Genomic DNA, 13,064 nt, shown 5'->3' on the forward strand with positions numbered 1-13,064 from the left:
GGTCTTGTGGATCTTATATTTTGTGAGAAGGACATATCACAAAAAAACTACATATTTTAAGATGATTTAAAGTGTGATTACCCTCATAATCTCTCCTGAGAGTAGAGACACATCACTCAGTTATATCTATAAGTTGAATCCTGGATACATTTTAAACTACCACCTGGCACAGCTCAGACTTCAAGACTGGCCAGGCCCTGGAGGAGCTGCAGTGGTGACTCAGGGTGAATCTGGTTCAGACATGATACCAGACTCCTCCCCATAGACCCTATGATATCTTTCCTGCCCCAAGTGCAGACCTCCTTCCAAGTACACCAGATTTAACTCCAAAATTCCCAACACCCTCATCTCTAATTGCCTCTGACCATAATATTCCACTGCACCTAGTCTCTACTCTCCCCTATATTTTGGAATACTGTGCAAAGAAGAAGGGCTGGATTTCCACCGGCACCAACACCAGTTCCAACAACTGTCATGGTAGGGCTGGGCCAGGTGAATGGTCCTGTTGGAACTATTCACCTCCTTTCTGTTGGGAGAATGGAACTATTCTCCTCTTGGAATCAGCCCTGAACACAGGGAAGCCCTGGATCCAGGCTCCAGGGCTGGCCAGAGGGAAGAAAAAGAAGAAGTATCTGCTGTGGCCCATTTAACTAGATGAAACCCCTCAGAGCTTATAAATCGAGAACATATGCTCCAGTGTGGGATGCAAAGGCCAGTGTGCATGGGCACTCTTACAGCAGTGTGATGTGAGAGCCTGCTTTGCCTAGGCTGAGTATTGATTCTCTATTCTTCAGGTACCTTGTCTCTGACTCTAACCCACTAGCTACTACACAGTTCATGCTCATCACCTCTGTGACTCAGAATTCAGGCTTCAGACTTCAGAATTCAGACAGAATCCATCCTGGCCCACCACTGACTTTGCCTTTTCTTTCCAGCCCCATAAATGCTTATGGAGGAGGCAAATACTTTATTGAAGTGCAACTTTCAGGGTATACTTGTGAATCGCCTATATGGGAAACATTCAAAAGACATCTTAGACCTAGAGGGCTCAGGGTGTGCTTTTGTGTTTTCACAAGTGTGTGCACACCTGTGAAGGGCATCTGTGTCTATCGGTGTATGACTGTCAGCATATGTGTGTTTAGGAGGTGCATGACTGAATGTGTATATATTATGTGAGTGTAAGATACATCGGTGCTTGTGAGAAAGCATGTGTGCTGTGTGCTCTGAGAATGGAAATTCCAGAGCATTTTAGATGGAATGCACAGTCTTGGGGCCAACAGGTCTATGAACAACTGTGTGTGTGTGTGTGTGTGTGTGTGTGTGTGTGTGTACTGGTAAGTGGGGGCTGAATGTGCGCTATACTCCTATATCTCTAGCTGGGCATCTACAGACCAATTTGCTCCTGTGTCTGTGATCTCGCAGACAGGATGACAGAGTTGCAGCAGTTAGGCTTTACTACAACTCTGGATTCATAGAAGGTGGGAATCCTGGGGATGGGGATGGGGTCACTGTGGACCTGGGGGTCCCTCCTGGCTGGCCCTGCCCTCTTCATCTTTGGAAGTTCCCTCCTCAGGCTCACCCTCGTCATCAGCCTCAGCCAGGTCCTCGGGCATCGGCCACTCTCGAGTCTGCCACTCCAGCCGTTCAATGCGGTAAGCAATCTTAAGTGCGCTGGACTCCAGCTCAGCCAGGAGGCGAGCAAACTTGGTCTGTAGATCATCCAGCTGCTGGTCCAGGCCTTGTAGCCGGGACTCTGTGGCCTCCTGCAGGGCGATCTCAGCTGCCTCAGCATTCACGTCCAACTTGTTCATTTTCAGCAGGATCTCACGTCCTTTCTCCTCCATGATAGTCTGTGCTTGTGGATACTCGCTCAGCACCTCCCGCAGGTCCTCCTTGCTCAGGCAGAATAGGTCTGAATAACCTAGGCTCTTGATGTTGGCTGTGCGGCGGTTCCCAGACATGTTCCCTGTGGCCCATGGGCAGATGGGAGGATAGTTAGTAGGAGAGTGAGGAGGTGGCATTTCACTCCTGAACCAGGACCTTCACCTCCATATTTGTGCTTCTGAACCTCTCCTTCTGCCTCATTAATTCTTTCATTTAGTAACATACTGGGGACCAGGCTCCATGCTGGGTGGGTATCAGTGACCTGCCTCAAATAATTCACAGTCTAGAGGAGATACACATATATTGGAATAGTTATATAACAGTATGGCTGGTGCAGTGAAGACATAGTTATCAGGTGCTGTGGAAAGGCAGGCAAAGAGCCCCTACCAAACTGTAAGGCAGGGAATTTAGGGAAGTCTGGAGGAAGGGATGTCCTAAGATATAATTTGAATATTTGTCTCTGCCCAAATCTCATGTGAAATGTAATCCCCAATGTTGGGGGTGGGACCTGGTGGGAGGTGATTGGATTATGGGGGCGAATCCTTCATGGCTTGATGCTGTCCTTGAGATAGTGAGTTGAGATCTGGTTGTTTTGGTTGTTTGAAAGTGTAGCACCTCCCCCAACCCTTGCTCCTGCTTTCACCATGTGACATGCCTGCTCCCCCTTTGCCCTCTGCCACAATTATAAGCTTCTTGAAGCCTCCCTAGAAGCTGAGCAAATGCCAGCACCATGCTTCCTGTAAATCCTGAAGAACTATGAGCCAATTAAACCTCTTTTCTTTATAAATTATCCAGTCTCAGATATTTCTTTATAGAAATGCAAGAACAGTCTCATACACCTGAACTGAGTAGGAGGTAACTAGGGGGAGGAGGGGGACAAGTGGGGGTAGGGCAATATAGCCAGAGGGAAGAGCAGGAACAGAGGGAAGGGGGTAGAAAAGAGTCAGTTGGATGCAGAAAATAGTAAGCAGTTCAGAGTGGGAGAAGCGCAGAGTGTGGGGAGGGTGGAGAGGGGGGAGATCTAGGTCACACTGGGTCTCATAAGCCATGACATGAAGTTCAGGCCTTATGCTGAGGGCAGTAGGAAACTACTGAAATATTTTAAGCAGGGAGCTGTATGATATCCTTTGCAGTTTAGAAAGATGTTGGTGGAGAATGGGTGGGGAGATAGGTGAGGCTGAATACTGCAAAGTCTTAGAGCTAGAAGGACCTTGGACAAGGGAAAGGGAGCTACTATTTGTTGAACACTTGCTGTATGCCAAGCACTGCGCTGGATGTCTCCCTCACATAGCTCATTTATTCTCACAAATAACTCATTGGGTTTTTATTATTATCCCCATTTGATAGGTGATTAAACTGAGGCCTAAATAGGGAAATGACTTGTCCAAAGTCAAATAGACAGCATCCTACCACATACAGGATGTGGAGCTTGAGGGGATCATTGGAGGACAGATGTGAGGCTTTCAGAATCCCTGAGGGTAGAATCCTCATGCTGAGAGAGCCAGAGCACATCCAGCTTTTCAGTCCGTGACAGTGTGCTTACCCCATTTGCAGGATTTCCTGCTTGCACGACCTCATGCCTAATACGTGTGATTAGGCATAACAATTCCTACTGCACAGGGCTGATGAGAGGAAAAAGTAAGCCAGTAGATAGTACCTGGCTTGGCCTAGAGGTGATGGTCAGTAAATGAGAACTTCTCTTTTACCTCTCTCTTTCCACTTGGCTGTAAAAAGGTTGTTATTTCCACTCATCCCACATGTGTATACCTGTGCAACGTTAGGCAAATTACCCAACTTCTTTGAGTTTGATTTCCTTATCTTTAAAATTGGGATAAGAATAGTACTTATAGAACTGCTGCGGGAATTTAATGAGTTAATATCATGTGAAGCACTTAGAAAAGGGCATGCAGTAAGCAGGTAATAAATATTAGCTATTATTATTATTATTATTATTATTATCTCTATCACTGTCCACTAGTCTATTGGTGCTTCAGGTGAATATCCACAGAGCAAGTCTACTCTCTCTTCCACGAACCCACCCTGTTCACTGGCCTTGGCTCAGCTTCTTCTCAGGGAATGGATCCTCTATGTGTTGTTTTTCTCCTGAACCATCTAGTGACTCAGAGAAGGGCCAGGCTTCCTCAATCAGAAGTTTAGGCCTGAAGTACTATCTGGTCACAGCACTGGGCTCTGCTGTTCCCCCCTCCCCCACCCCATCCTTGTCCCTGGAACAAATACTGGGATACCAACCTTTGATGTTGATGATGCTGATCTCCCCAAAGTAGAGCCCTGCACCGAGCACAGCATACTGTGTGATACCATCATCTGCCACCACGGCCAGTTGACCCTCTCGGATGATGTACATCTCTCGGCCAATGTCCCCTTTGCGGCATACATATTCACCTGGTGAGTAGGTCTGGGGCTGCAGCTTCAGCACCAGCTCCTCCAGCAGGCTGGCCTCACAGTTCTGAAAGATCTGCACCTGGCTCAGAGTGGACAGGTGCACAGACACAGCCACTTCTGCCCGCAGCCGCTCAGGCAAGTGCTGTAAGATGGCTACCTCGTTGGTCATCTTCTTGTTGATCTGCAGGTGCTGATACCTGAGAGTAAGGACAGTGCCATTTCCTTACCAGCCCTTTATGTGCCTGCCTCCATCCCTTCCATCAGGGCTCAGCTCAGCTCCAGCCAAGAATCCCACCATACTGAGATCTAACAGGGGTCATGGGAGTACCTGACAGTTGGATCATCTGTTTTCCAGGGCATAGACACCTCTACCACTTTACATAACCCTTCACCTCCTATCAGGCTCTACCCTACCCACCAATCAGTGATGTCTTGTTCCACCCCTACTCTTAGCTACCTCAGCCACCAAGGGCCCCTCCTCTCTGGAGACCCTCTGCTCTACTTCCCCAACTTTGTGACACTTCCTTTTGTTCAGTCCACAGTATGAATCACCATAGGTAGTCAATGATCTTGTTGCTGACCATTCTCAGGGGGGATTGCCCTTCTTCACCCACTCCTTCCAGAGCCTTCTGAGCCCTACCAGGCAGTGGCAGTTCCCATTCCCTGGTCTCCATATTATCCTTTTTTGAGTATGAGCTCCTCTCCCTATCAGTCTCTTACCTACCCCTCCCCCAAGTCCTGATTCCCTCAGTTGAAAGAAGTTCCCTCTTTCCAAGCCCCAGCCAGCAAACCCACGGCTGAATGCTACATTTTGACAGCCTTGCCTGGCTCACCAGGCACTAAGTACCCAGTTACCTCCCTCAGGTTCCATCACCTACACTGGTCCCTGTCCTGGTCTGGAACCCCGCCTTCTTACCAGTCAATAACTTGCCGCTCCAGCTTGCGGTTGACGTGCTGCAGCTTCATGTACTTCTTCACCAGTGCATGATCTGGGTAGAAAGCTGCATCCGCAGTGTTCATGTTGTAGATGACAGAGCTCATACTACCCATGATGGTGGCGAAACCCATGACGGCCAGCAGGAAGTCGCCCACCATGAAGAGGTACTCCTCCTCCCTGGCTGGCGGCGGTGTATCGCCCACTGTAGTCAGTATCAGCGTGGAGAAGTAAAAGCTATAGAGGTACTGGCGCCGCAGGCGCTCAAAGCCAGGCTGCGTGGGGTCCGGGTACACCCATGCGTCACGCCCGAAGCCCAGGTACCGGGATAGGGCAAAGTATAGGCAGCTGTTCCAATGGATGACGACAAAAATGTAAAGCATCAGCTTGGCAATGCGAAAGGCATTTGGGTAAGCTGTGCGGGTCTCTGTGCGGTCAAAGGCCTCGAAGAGGCGGGGCGCGCGGAGAAAGCGGTTCAGCCTCAGGGTGGGTGTGTGCGGGCCCAGCTGCACGTAGACCACGTCTGTGGGCATCAGGGAAGCCAGGTCCAAGAAGAAACTCCAGGTGCGAACGTAGCGACTCGAGATCCTACCCTTGTCCACCACCAGGATGCCCTGTTCCAAGAATCCTGGGGAGAGGGGGCCGGTAGGAAGGGGACCTGCTGTGGTCAAGCTTGGGCTGAGCATGAGCTGCCCAGGGCAGGCCAGGGAGACTGTCTGAAGGACAGAGTGGAGCCGGGCATAACTCTGCTCCTGGGTTTCCGGGGTGGGCACTGGGATGCTGTCAGGCATAGAGGCATGCGAAGGTGCTATCATGGTGGGGGTGCCTTTCTTGTTACTTCTTAAGTGGCTATCTTTAGGAAGGGAACGTGGAACAAAGGGTCATTCCTAGAAGCTCACTGACCTGTGTGGAAGCGTACCACCATGTCTAGTAAGTATAGCAGGTCACTCGTGTAGTCTAGCACCAACCAGGCCACCAGATAACCGTGCTGCAAGTCGGGGAAGCAGGCTCTGCAGGGCAGGGTTAAGCATGATTGAGGCGTCTCCCCAGGGCCCTTAACCCTCTGCCTCAGGCCCTCCCATGGGAATTGCTCCTCCTCCCTGCCCCACCAAGGGTCTGCCCTTCTCCTTGACCTCTCTTTAGTCCTCTTTTTGGCTTCCAGCCCCTCCCTTAGCACCCCTGCCACACCTGCACACGAGGATGATGAGGTTATACATGACTGGGAAGACCATTGTGTTCAGCCACCAGTAGTAGTAACTCCCAGATGGGTCCAGGACAGGCAGCGACTTCCTGTAAGAAAGAAAGTCTTGCTTCATTTATTCACCAGGCATTCAAAGCTGTAGTTGTGACTGGGGCACCAAGAGGAATGAGGAGAGATCTCACACAAGGGACCAGGACTTCTCACCTGGCCTTGGATGGGGCTGGGGGACTGGACTCTGTTGTCTTCACTTTGGTGTCCTGGCTCATGGTTCTGTGGTCTGGTGCTGGGGTGTGAGATGTCCACACCCTCTCTGCCTGTAGGGGACTTCTGGAGTTGGGGACTAGTGCCTGACTGCCTGAAGGAGGCTGCCTTTGGGCTCCTGCTGTGACTTCTTTGTCTTTGGGGCTCTTAGCAACACAACCAGAGCTAGCGCTACTGAAGGGGTGGAGACAGTCTAGCTCTAGCACTCTGCCCTGTCTCCCAGGGCCTGGGCTTACACCTGCCCAGCTAAACACCTCTAATGAGATCCCTGGAGAAGGTGGGGGTGCATGCCTCAGAGGGAAGCCTGAGTCTTGTCTCTGTTTTCCTCCTCCCCTCTTTCCACAGCAACTGAGCTACATAGGTGTCCTCTGGGTCAGAAGACCTGAGTTTTAGTGTAGGATCAAACACTCTGTTTTATCTTTGCAAATTCTATTTGGGCCTCCCTATTTGTTTATTTAACAACTATTACTGAATGGCTTATCTATGTCAGGTGCTAAACTATTCTCCAGGGACAAAGAGATGCCTCTGACATGAGAAGTGAGCTCTATTTTTGTAACCTACTTCCTACCCATATCTACCTCCACATACACCTTCCCCCATCACACCACTCTCATAGATAGTGTGACAGGGGCCATCCTATGGTGCTTTTGTCCTCATTTCCTTCTTGTTACTTCTAGTGCCTGATCCTACCAACTATTCCATGTGTTTTATGGTCCCCAATCTTTCAACTTTTCTCTTTTTGTGAACCTGCTTAAATATCTCCTATATCAAAACAAATAAAAACCCTACAATTTCTCCCTCAACCTGATATTCCTTTCAGTGCTATCATCTTTCTCAGTCAACACATCAAAATCAGAACACCCATAGGCAGGTGTTCTGTGTGCCAGGCCAACATTGTGCTAAGTACTAGGAATTGGAGATGAATAAGACATGCTCCCCCTTCTCCAGAAGCTCACAGTCTGCTAGGTGAAATAGTCAGGCTGGCAGGTAATTACACATTAGGTAATTAAACAGCAGCAGTCATTGCCAGGCTGCTGATGAGTACTCTGTTAGGTGGATACACAGAAGGCTATTATAGTACACATGAAGTGTCCCTACAGAGCCTGGGTTCTGCAGGATGAATAGGAGTTGGGTACAGAGATGGGAGGGTGAAGAGCACTAGAGGCAGAATACACAGAGTGGGCAAAGGCACAGAGATATCAAAAAGCATGGATGACTGGGCAAATATCAATTGGCTTATTTTAGAGGGCCTAGCGGGTAGTGGTGAGAGATGAGGTTGAATGATAGACAGAGGCCAGCTCAGGAGGAGTTCTGTCAGCCATGTTATAAAGCTTGGATTTTACCCAACGGCAATAGAGAACCTGTGGAGTTTTGCACAGTTCAGTGATAAAATCAGGTTTGTGTTTTTGGAGTGTTTTTTAGAAGAAAAACCTGTGGTCCCTAATTAAATTTTGAAAAACTATTTTCCCATGGCTTCGTAATTTCCTTTTGCAAACTATTACACTTGTTAAAATAAAAAGACAACATTCAAAGTAATGCAACAAAATGAATAAAATCCTTTGTGATGCCATAATGTCTTGGTTTTCTGTTTCTTTTTAGTGTCTTTCATAAGCTCCTCTGTCTATTCCTTCTATGATGGTGTTTTTTTTTTTTCTTGGATTCTGTTCTAGGCTTTCTACTTTTGCCATCCTCCTAACTCTGTCTGATTGACGTCAGTCACCCACAGGACTTCCTTTCCCATATAGTGGCTCCCGAGAACTCTCCCTGAGTTGCGGTTATCTATATGACTAACTGCTCACTGGATGTTCCTACTTGGGTATCCTGCAGTCACCTTCAACCCATTGGATCTATAACTAAGCTCATTATCTTCCTCCACTTTTTCTTCTAGAATTCCTATCTATGCCCTTTCAGCAAAAAACCTATGACAAGCATTTATTATTATTACTGTATAACGTCGTGGCAGTTAAAAAAAAATGGTCACAAATTCTTCGACACCACTCCCTTGTGATAGTTTGTATAGCAGGAGTGATGTTGTATGACTTCTAAGGCTAGATCATAAAAGGCCATGCAGCTTCCCTCTGGTTCTCTTGGAGTGCTTGTTGTCTGGTAGCTCCCTCTCAGAATGTTCCCTCTTAGAACCTACCCATCACATTGTGAGAAGTTCTGTTTGACAGTTCCCCCAGTGAGTTCAGCTTTTTCATTATCCCAGCCTAGGAATTAGATGTGTGACTGAAGAAGCCTCCAGATGCTTCCAGCCACCAGCCTCAAATCACCTCTAGATGTTCAAGCTTTACAAATAAGGCCCCAGACATCATGGAATAGAGACAAGCCATTCCTGTTGCATCTCGTCCAAATTCCCAGAATTTGTGCACATAATAAAATGGCTATTGTTTTTATGACACTAAGTTTGGGTTGGTTTGTCACATAGCATAGTAACCAGAACAAACAAACACAGAGAAAGGTGTACAATCCTTAAGTATATAGCTTAATACATTTTCACAAAGTGAACACACCACATAACCAAGCACTCAGATCAAGAAACAGAACATCGCTAGTGCCTCAGGAGCCCCACTCTGCCCCTTTCAGTCAATGTTTTTCCAAGAATAATCACTATCCTGAATTCTAATATCACAGGTAAAAAATAATTTACCTGTTTTTGAATTTATATAAACTAAGCATTAGTTTTTAATTCTTCCTCTTATTTTCCTCTTATATCCACCCAATCATCAAACCATGGTGATCTACCTTCTAAAAATCCACATGTCCACTTCTCTGCATTTTTGCTACTCTAGTTTGGGCCTTATCAGCTTGTTTGGTCTTTTGCAAAGTTACTGTATAACTATCAATCTATGTATAAAATTCTTTATAGCTATCATCCCAAAAATAAAATCTAAATTCCTTAACATGGTTTATAAAGTTCTCCAGTCCATGTCTTCAGCCTCATCTCACAGTGTTTCCTCACATGTTCCCTAGGCTCCCGACACACCGTACAGATTGCAGTTCTTATAGCACCTCCCACATGCTGTCCATTCTTCCTTTCCCTGGTATATGCCGATCCTTTGGTCTGAAACTTCTATTTCTTTTTAAATACTTTTTATTTGAACTAATTTTAGGCTTACAGAAAAATTGCAAAAATAATACAGAGTTCTTATAAATTCCTTATCCATGTTCCCCTAACGTTATGATCTTATATAACTATAGCACAATGATAAAAACCAGGTATTTAACATTGGCAAAATACTTTTTTCTTTCTTTCTTTTTTTTTTTTTTTGAGAGGGAGTCTCGCCTGTCGCCCAGGCTGGAATGCAGTGGTGCGATCTCGGCTCACTGCAACCTCCGCCTCCCAGGTTCAAGCGATTCTTCTGCCCCAGGCTCCCAAGTAGCTGGGATTACAGGCGCGCGCCACTACGCCCAGTTAATTTTTGTATTTGTAGTAGGGACGGGGTTTCACTATGTTGGTCAGGCTGGTCTCAAACTCTTGACCTCGTGATCCGCCCGCCTCGGCCTCTCAAAGTGCTGGGATTACAGGCGTGAGCCACCGCGCCCAGCCGGTAAAGTACTTTTAAAACTACATGCCTTATCTGAAACTTCTATTTTTCTATTTTAGTTTATCTTACTTTTGCTTGTTTCCCAAGACTCGGCTTAGACACCATCTCCTCCCGGAAGTCTTCCCTAAGCTCCTTCACCATACCTTCCTCTCATCCTCTATACATGCAAATCATGCTAAGTGCTGCTCCTAGGTGGCCCCCGTAGTAATGCACTTATTACACTACGTTGCAATTCTCTGAGGTCCTGGAGAGCAGAGGCCGGTTCTAATTGATCTGGAATCCAGCTGGGCATGCAGGCACTTATTCCGTGTTCCTTGACTAAGTGCTCAAGGGGTCACGGAGCAGCACAGCACAATGGTGTTGGGGGAGCCAGGGGCAGTCACCGCTGGGGTACTAAAGTAGAGCCCAAGCTATGCACGACGATGGAGCAAAATGAACTAGAGTGCCCGCAGTCAGCCCTCTCCGGGGCTCCGCTTTTCCGCAGGCCCGGCCCACCTACTGATTCCTCCTCTCTTTTCGTGATAGCCACGCCCCTCCACACCCACTCTTCCACTCCAAGCGTCTCCCGGAATCCATGGCCCCACCCCTTTCTCTCTCGTCTTTCTTCCGGCTCCATCTCTCCCAAGCCCCGCCCTTCTGATCTTTCCCTGCATGTAAAAATCGGGTCTCTCCTTAGGTCCCGCCTTCTGCCCTCTGGTTCGACCTTTCCTTCCCGGGCTCCGCCTCCGCCCTGACGGCCTCCACCTTCCCAGAGGCCTTCCCCTATGACACGCCGGAGTCCTTCTGAGGGGCGGGGTTTACGTACGAAGGGGCGGAACCAAGAGGAGAGGCGGTGCTCCTCCCTCGGATAGCCGTCGGCGACCCCGCCCCTGCGTTTAGCCGTTGCCAGGAAACAGGCGTCCTTGCTCGGGTTTTGTCGGGCTCAGCCAATGAGCTGGCACGCCATTGCCCAGTCGTGCGTCGCCGGGCGGCTACGTGTGGTGCGCGGGGGCGCGGGCTGCGTGTGGCGCGGGGCGGGGCGCAGCGGGTGCGCCTGAGAAGCGATGGCGGCGGCCTGAACTCTCCTAACATCGCTGCAACAATCGGGCCCGGCCAGGTTCGGCGTTCCGTGAGTGAACGGTACGCATGGGCCAGAGGGCCTGGAGAGGCGTTTGGGGGGATGAGAGACTGGGAAAAGACGGTGACGGGTTTGGTTAGTGTACTGGTTGTGAGGGGTTGGCAGGTGGTGAGGGTCCGGGTGTGAATGTCTAAGATAGGGAAGGAGGGCGAGAGCTTACAGGTGAGTGGATAAATGAGGGGCTGTGAGAGGCTGGGTGCTTTCGGAGGTGCCAAGTTGAAGGGACTCCTGAACGCGGTTTCCTAGGGCTGGGGCTACTGAAGGCTGGGGTGAAGGATACCCTGGGACTAGAGTGAGGGGTAAGGCCTGCGCGAGGAGAGAGAGAGTAAAAGGCGCAGGTGGGAGCCTGCGGGGTGGCGGCAAATTGGTGAGGGAGTTGAAGGCGGGGCATGGAAGTAGGGAATTAGGGCTGTGAGACTTGGATAAAGGTGAGAGGTTGGTTCTGAGGCCTCCTTCGATGGACTGCTCTGTCCAGTGAGAGCAATAGTTTTAGACAAAGTAGGGCAGCTTAGATGGAAGTGTTGTGCACCTGACTCCTCTGCTCCCATGGACTTTCCATATTCTGGAGGACGAGAAAATGAAGGTGTCATGGGCAATAGTACTATGGTAATGAAAATCATATTTGAGGCTCAGACTTCAACAGAGTAATCACAGAAACTTCAGTTCCTTCGAGTTCCTTCTCTGGACTGCATAGTTGAAGATGGGCCCTCTCATGAAGGGTTTTGCTCTGTGACAGCTTGTGTTTTCTCTCTGCTTGCTTCTGGACAACCTTATTCCACTGTTGCTCCTTACCTGTGCTTAACTGTGGGTCTTTGATTGGATTGACCATATTCAGTTGCTAATTCTACTTTTATGGAGGTCATATGGTTTGCCCTATACAGCACTATATTTAGGATCCCAAACAGGATGGCCTTGCTCTCCTTTCTTACAGTTGGATTTTTAAAAAAGCTAGTTTATATTATATTTAAAATGTGTGTTTGATGAGTTTTGACATGTGTACACATCTGTGAAATCATCATCAGTCTCAAGATACTGAACATTTCAACCACCTGAAAATTCATCTCTTCCTTTCCACACCCTGTAATTGGGTTCATCTTACTAGCATTCATTTAGGTCCTCTTCTCCCCACCAACCCAAATGCACGTGAAATTCTGGAAAGTTGGTTTGGCATTCAGTGATAATGACCACTTTCACACTACTAAATTTTCCTCTCTACTGCTAGTCTGCCATGGGGTTGGGACATCCTATTCTTTCCAGACTCAGAAAGAGTTAAGTCTTTCCTTAACTCTACATTGGACAGGGAGAGACCATTTCCTGAGAATTAGACAGCCTCAGTCCCCATTCTTTTCCAGAGTCTTAGCTTCAGAGCCAACTCCTCTATCCTGTGGTATATTCTCATTGCTTCTTTCTGGAGGCCAGAGAGGCCTCCATATTGGTAGAACCCTTGGCAACTTGCCCAGTCAGTCAGAACTTACAGTTCAGAGTTTAGAGTAGTGGTTCCTAAACACTGGACCAAGGACCCTGTACATGATACAATTATCATCTATCCAAGATGGAGGGAGAGAAACAAAGACAGCATGATTATTCATGAAGATAAATTTATTCTCAGAGATTATCATTCCTATTCTTTTGGTGTTGAAGTGCTCTTTCATTGATGCAGTAATGGTAACAGTAGATGGTGGGTTAAAAAAAAAAGATCTAATTTACCCAAATAAA

At 48.1% G+C, this 13,064-nt stretch overlaps 2 protein-coding genes across 7 annotated transcripts in view; one reads left to right on the plus strand and one right to left on the minus strand.

Moving 5' to 3' along the window:
* Positions 1 to 11,302, minus strand: CNGA4 (cyclic nucleotide gated channel subunit alpha 4). Of its 2 annotated transcripts, none has more exons than XM_054438624.2 (6): positions 11,037 to 11,302; positions 6,410 to 6,511; positions 6,125 to 6,231; positions 5,204 to 5,849; positions 4,135 to 4,484; positions 1 to 1,966 (listed from the first exon to the last, which is right to left on the minus strand). In XM_054438624.2, the coding sequence occupies exons 1-6, from the start codon at positions 11,300 to 11,302 to the stop codon at positions 1,506 to 1,508; spliced, it is 1,932 nt and encodes a 643-aa protein (XP_054294599.2). In that variant the 3' UTR covers positions 1 to 1,505. The 2 variants fall into 2 exon arrangements, with proteins under 2 accessions (XP_054294599.2, XP_054294598.2); XM_054438623.2 differs by lacking the exon at positions 11,037 to 11,302 and adding an exon at positions 6,627 to 10,649 and having other exon boundaries at positions 7 to 1,966.
* The window catches only part of FHIP1B (FHF complex subunit HOOK interacting protein 1B), a 24,523-nt gene continuing 22,598 nt past the window's right edge, over positions 11,140 to 13,064 (plus strand). For 3 of the 5 annotated variants that reach the window (XM_054438619.2, XM_054438621.2, XM_054438622.2), the window contains exon 1: positions 11,225 to 11,350. The gene's annotated coding sequence lies outside the window, so the exon portion shown is untranslated. Of the gene's footprint in view, positions 11,351 to 13,064 lie in introns of all 5 variants that reach the window. The other 2 variants (XM_054438618.2, XM_054438617.2) reach the window with 2 other exon arrangements.

The sequence above is a fragment of the Pongo pygmaeus genome, chromosome 9 (assembly GCF_028885625.2).
Source record: "Pongo pygmaeus isolate AG05252 chromosome 9, NHGRI_mPonPyg2-v2.0_pri, whole genome shotgun sequence".
NCBI lineage: Eukaryota > Metazoa > Chordata > Mammalia > Primates > Hominidae > Pongo > Pongo pygmaeus.

Bases quoted from the DNA above. Each gene is read 5' to 3' on its own strand.
- CNGA4 (XM_054438624.2), bottom strand. From the start codon at position 11,302: ATGTTAGGAGAGTTCAGGCCGCCGCCATCGCTTCTCAGGCGCACCCGC. The intron at 6,512-11,036 runs GTACGTAAACCC...TCTTTCTTACAG, and splicing joins CCTCTTGGTTCCGCCCCTTC to GAAGTCGCTGCCTGTCCTGG. The intron at 4,485-5,203 runs GTAAGAAGGCGG...CCTTACTCTCAG, and splicing joins GAGCGGCAAGTTATTGACTG to GTATCAGCACCTGCAGATCA.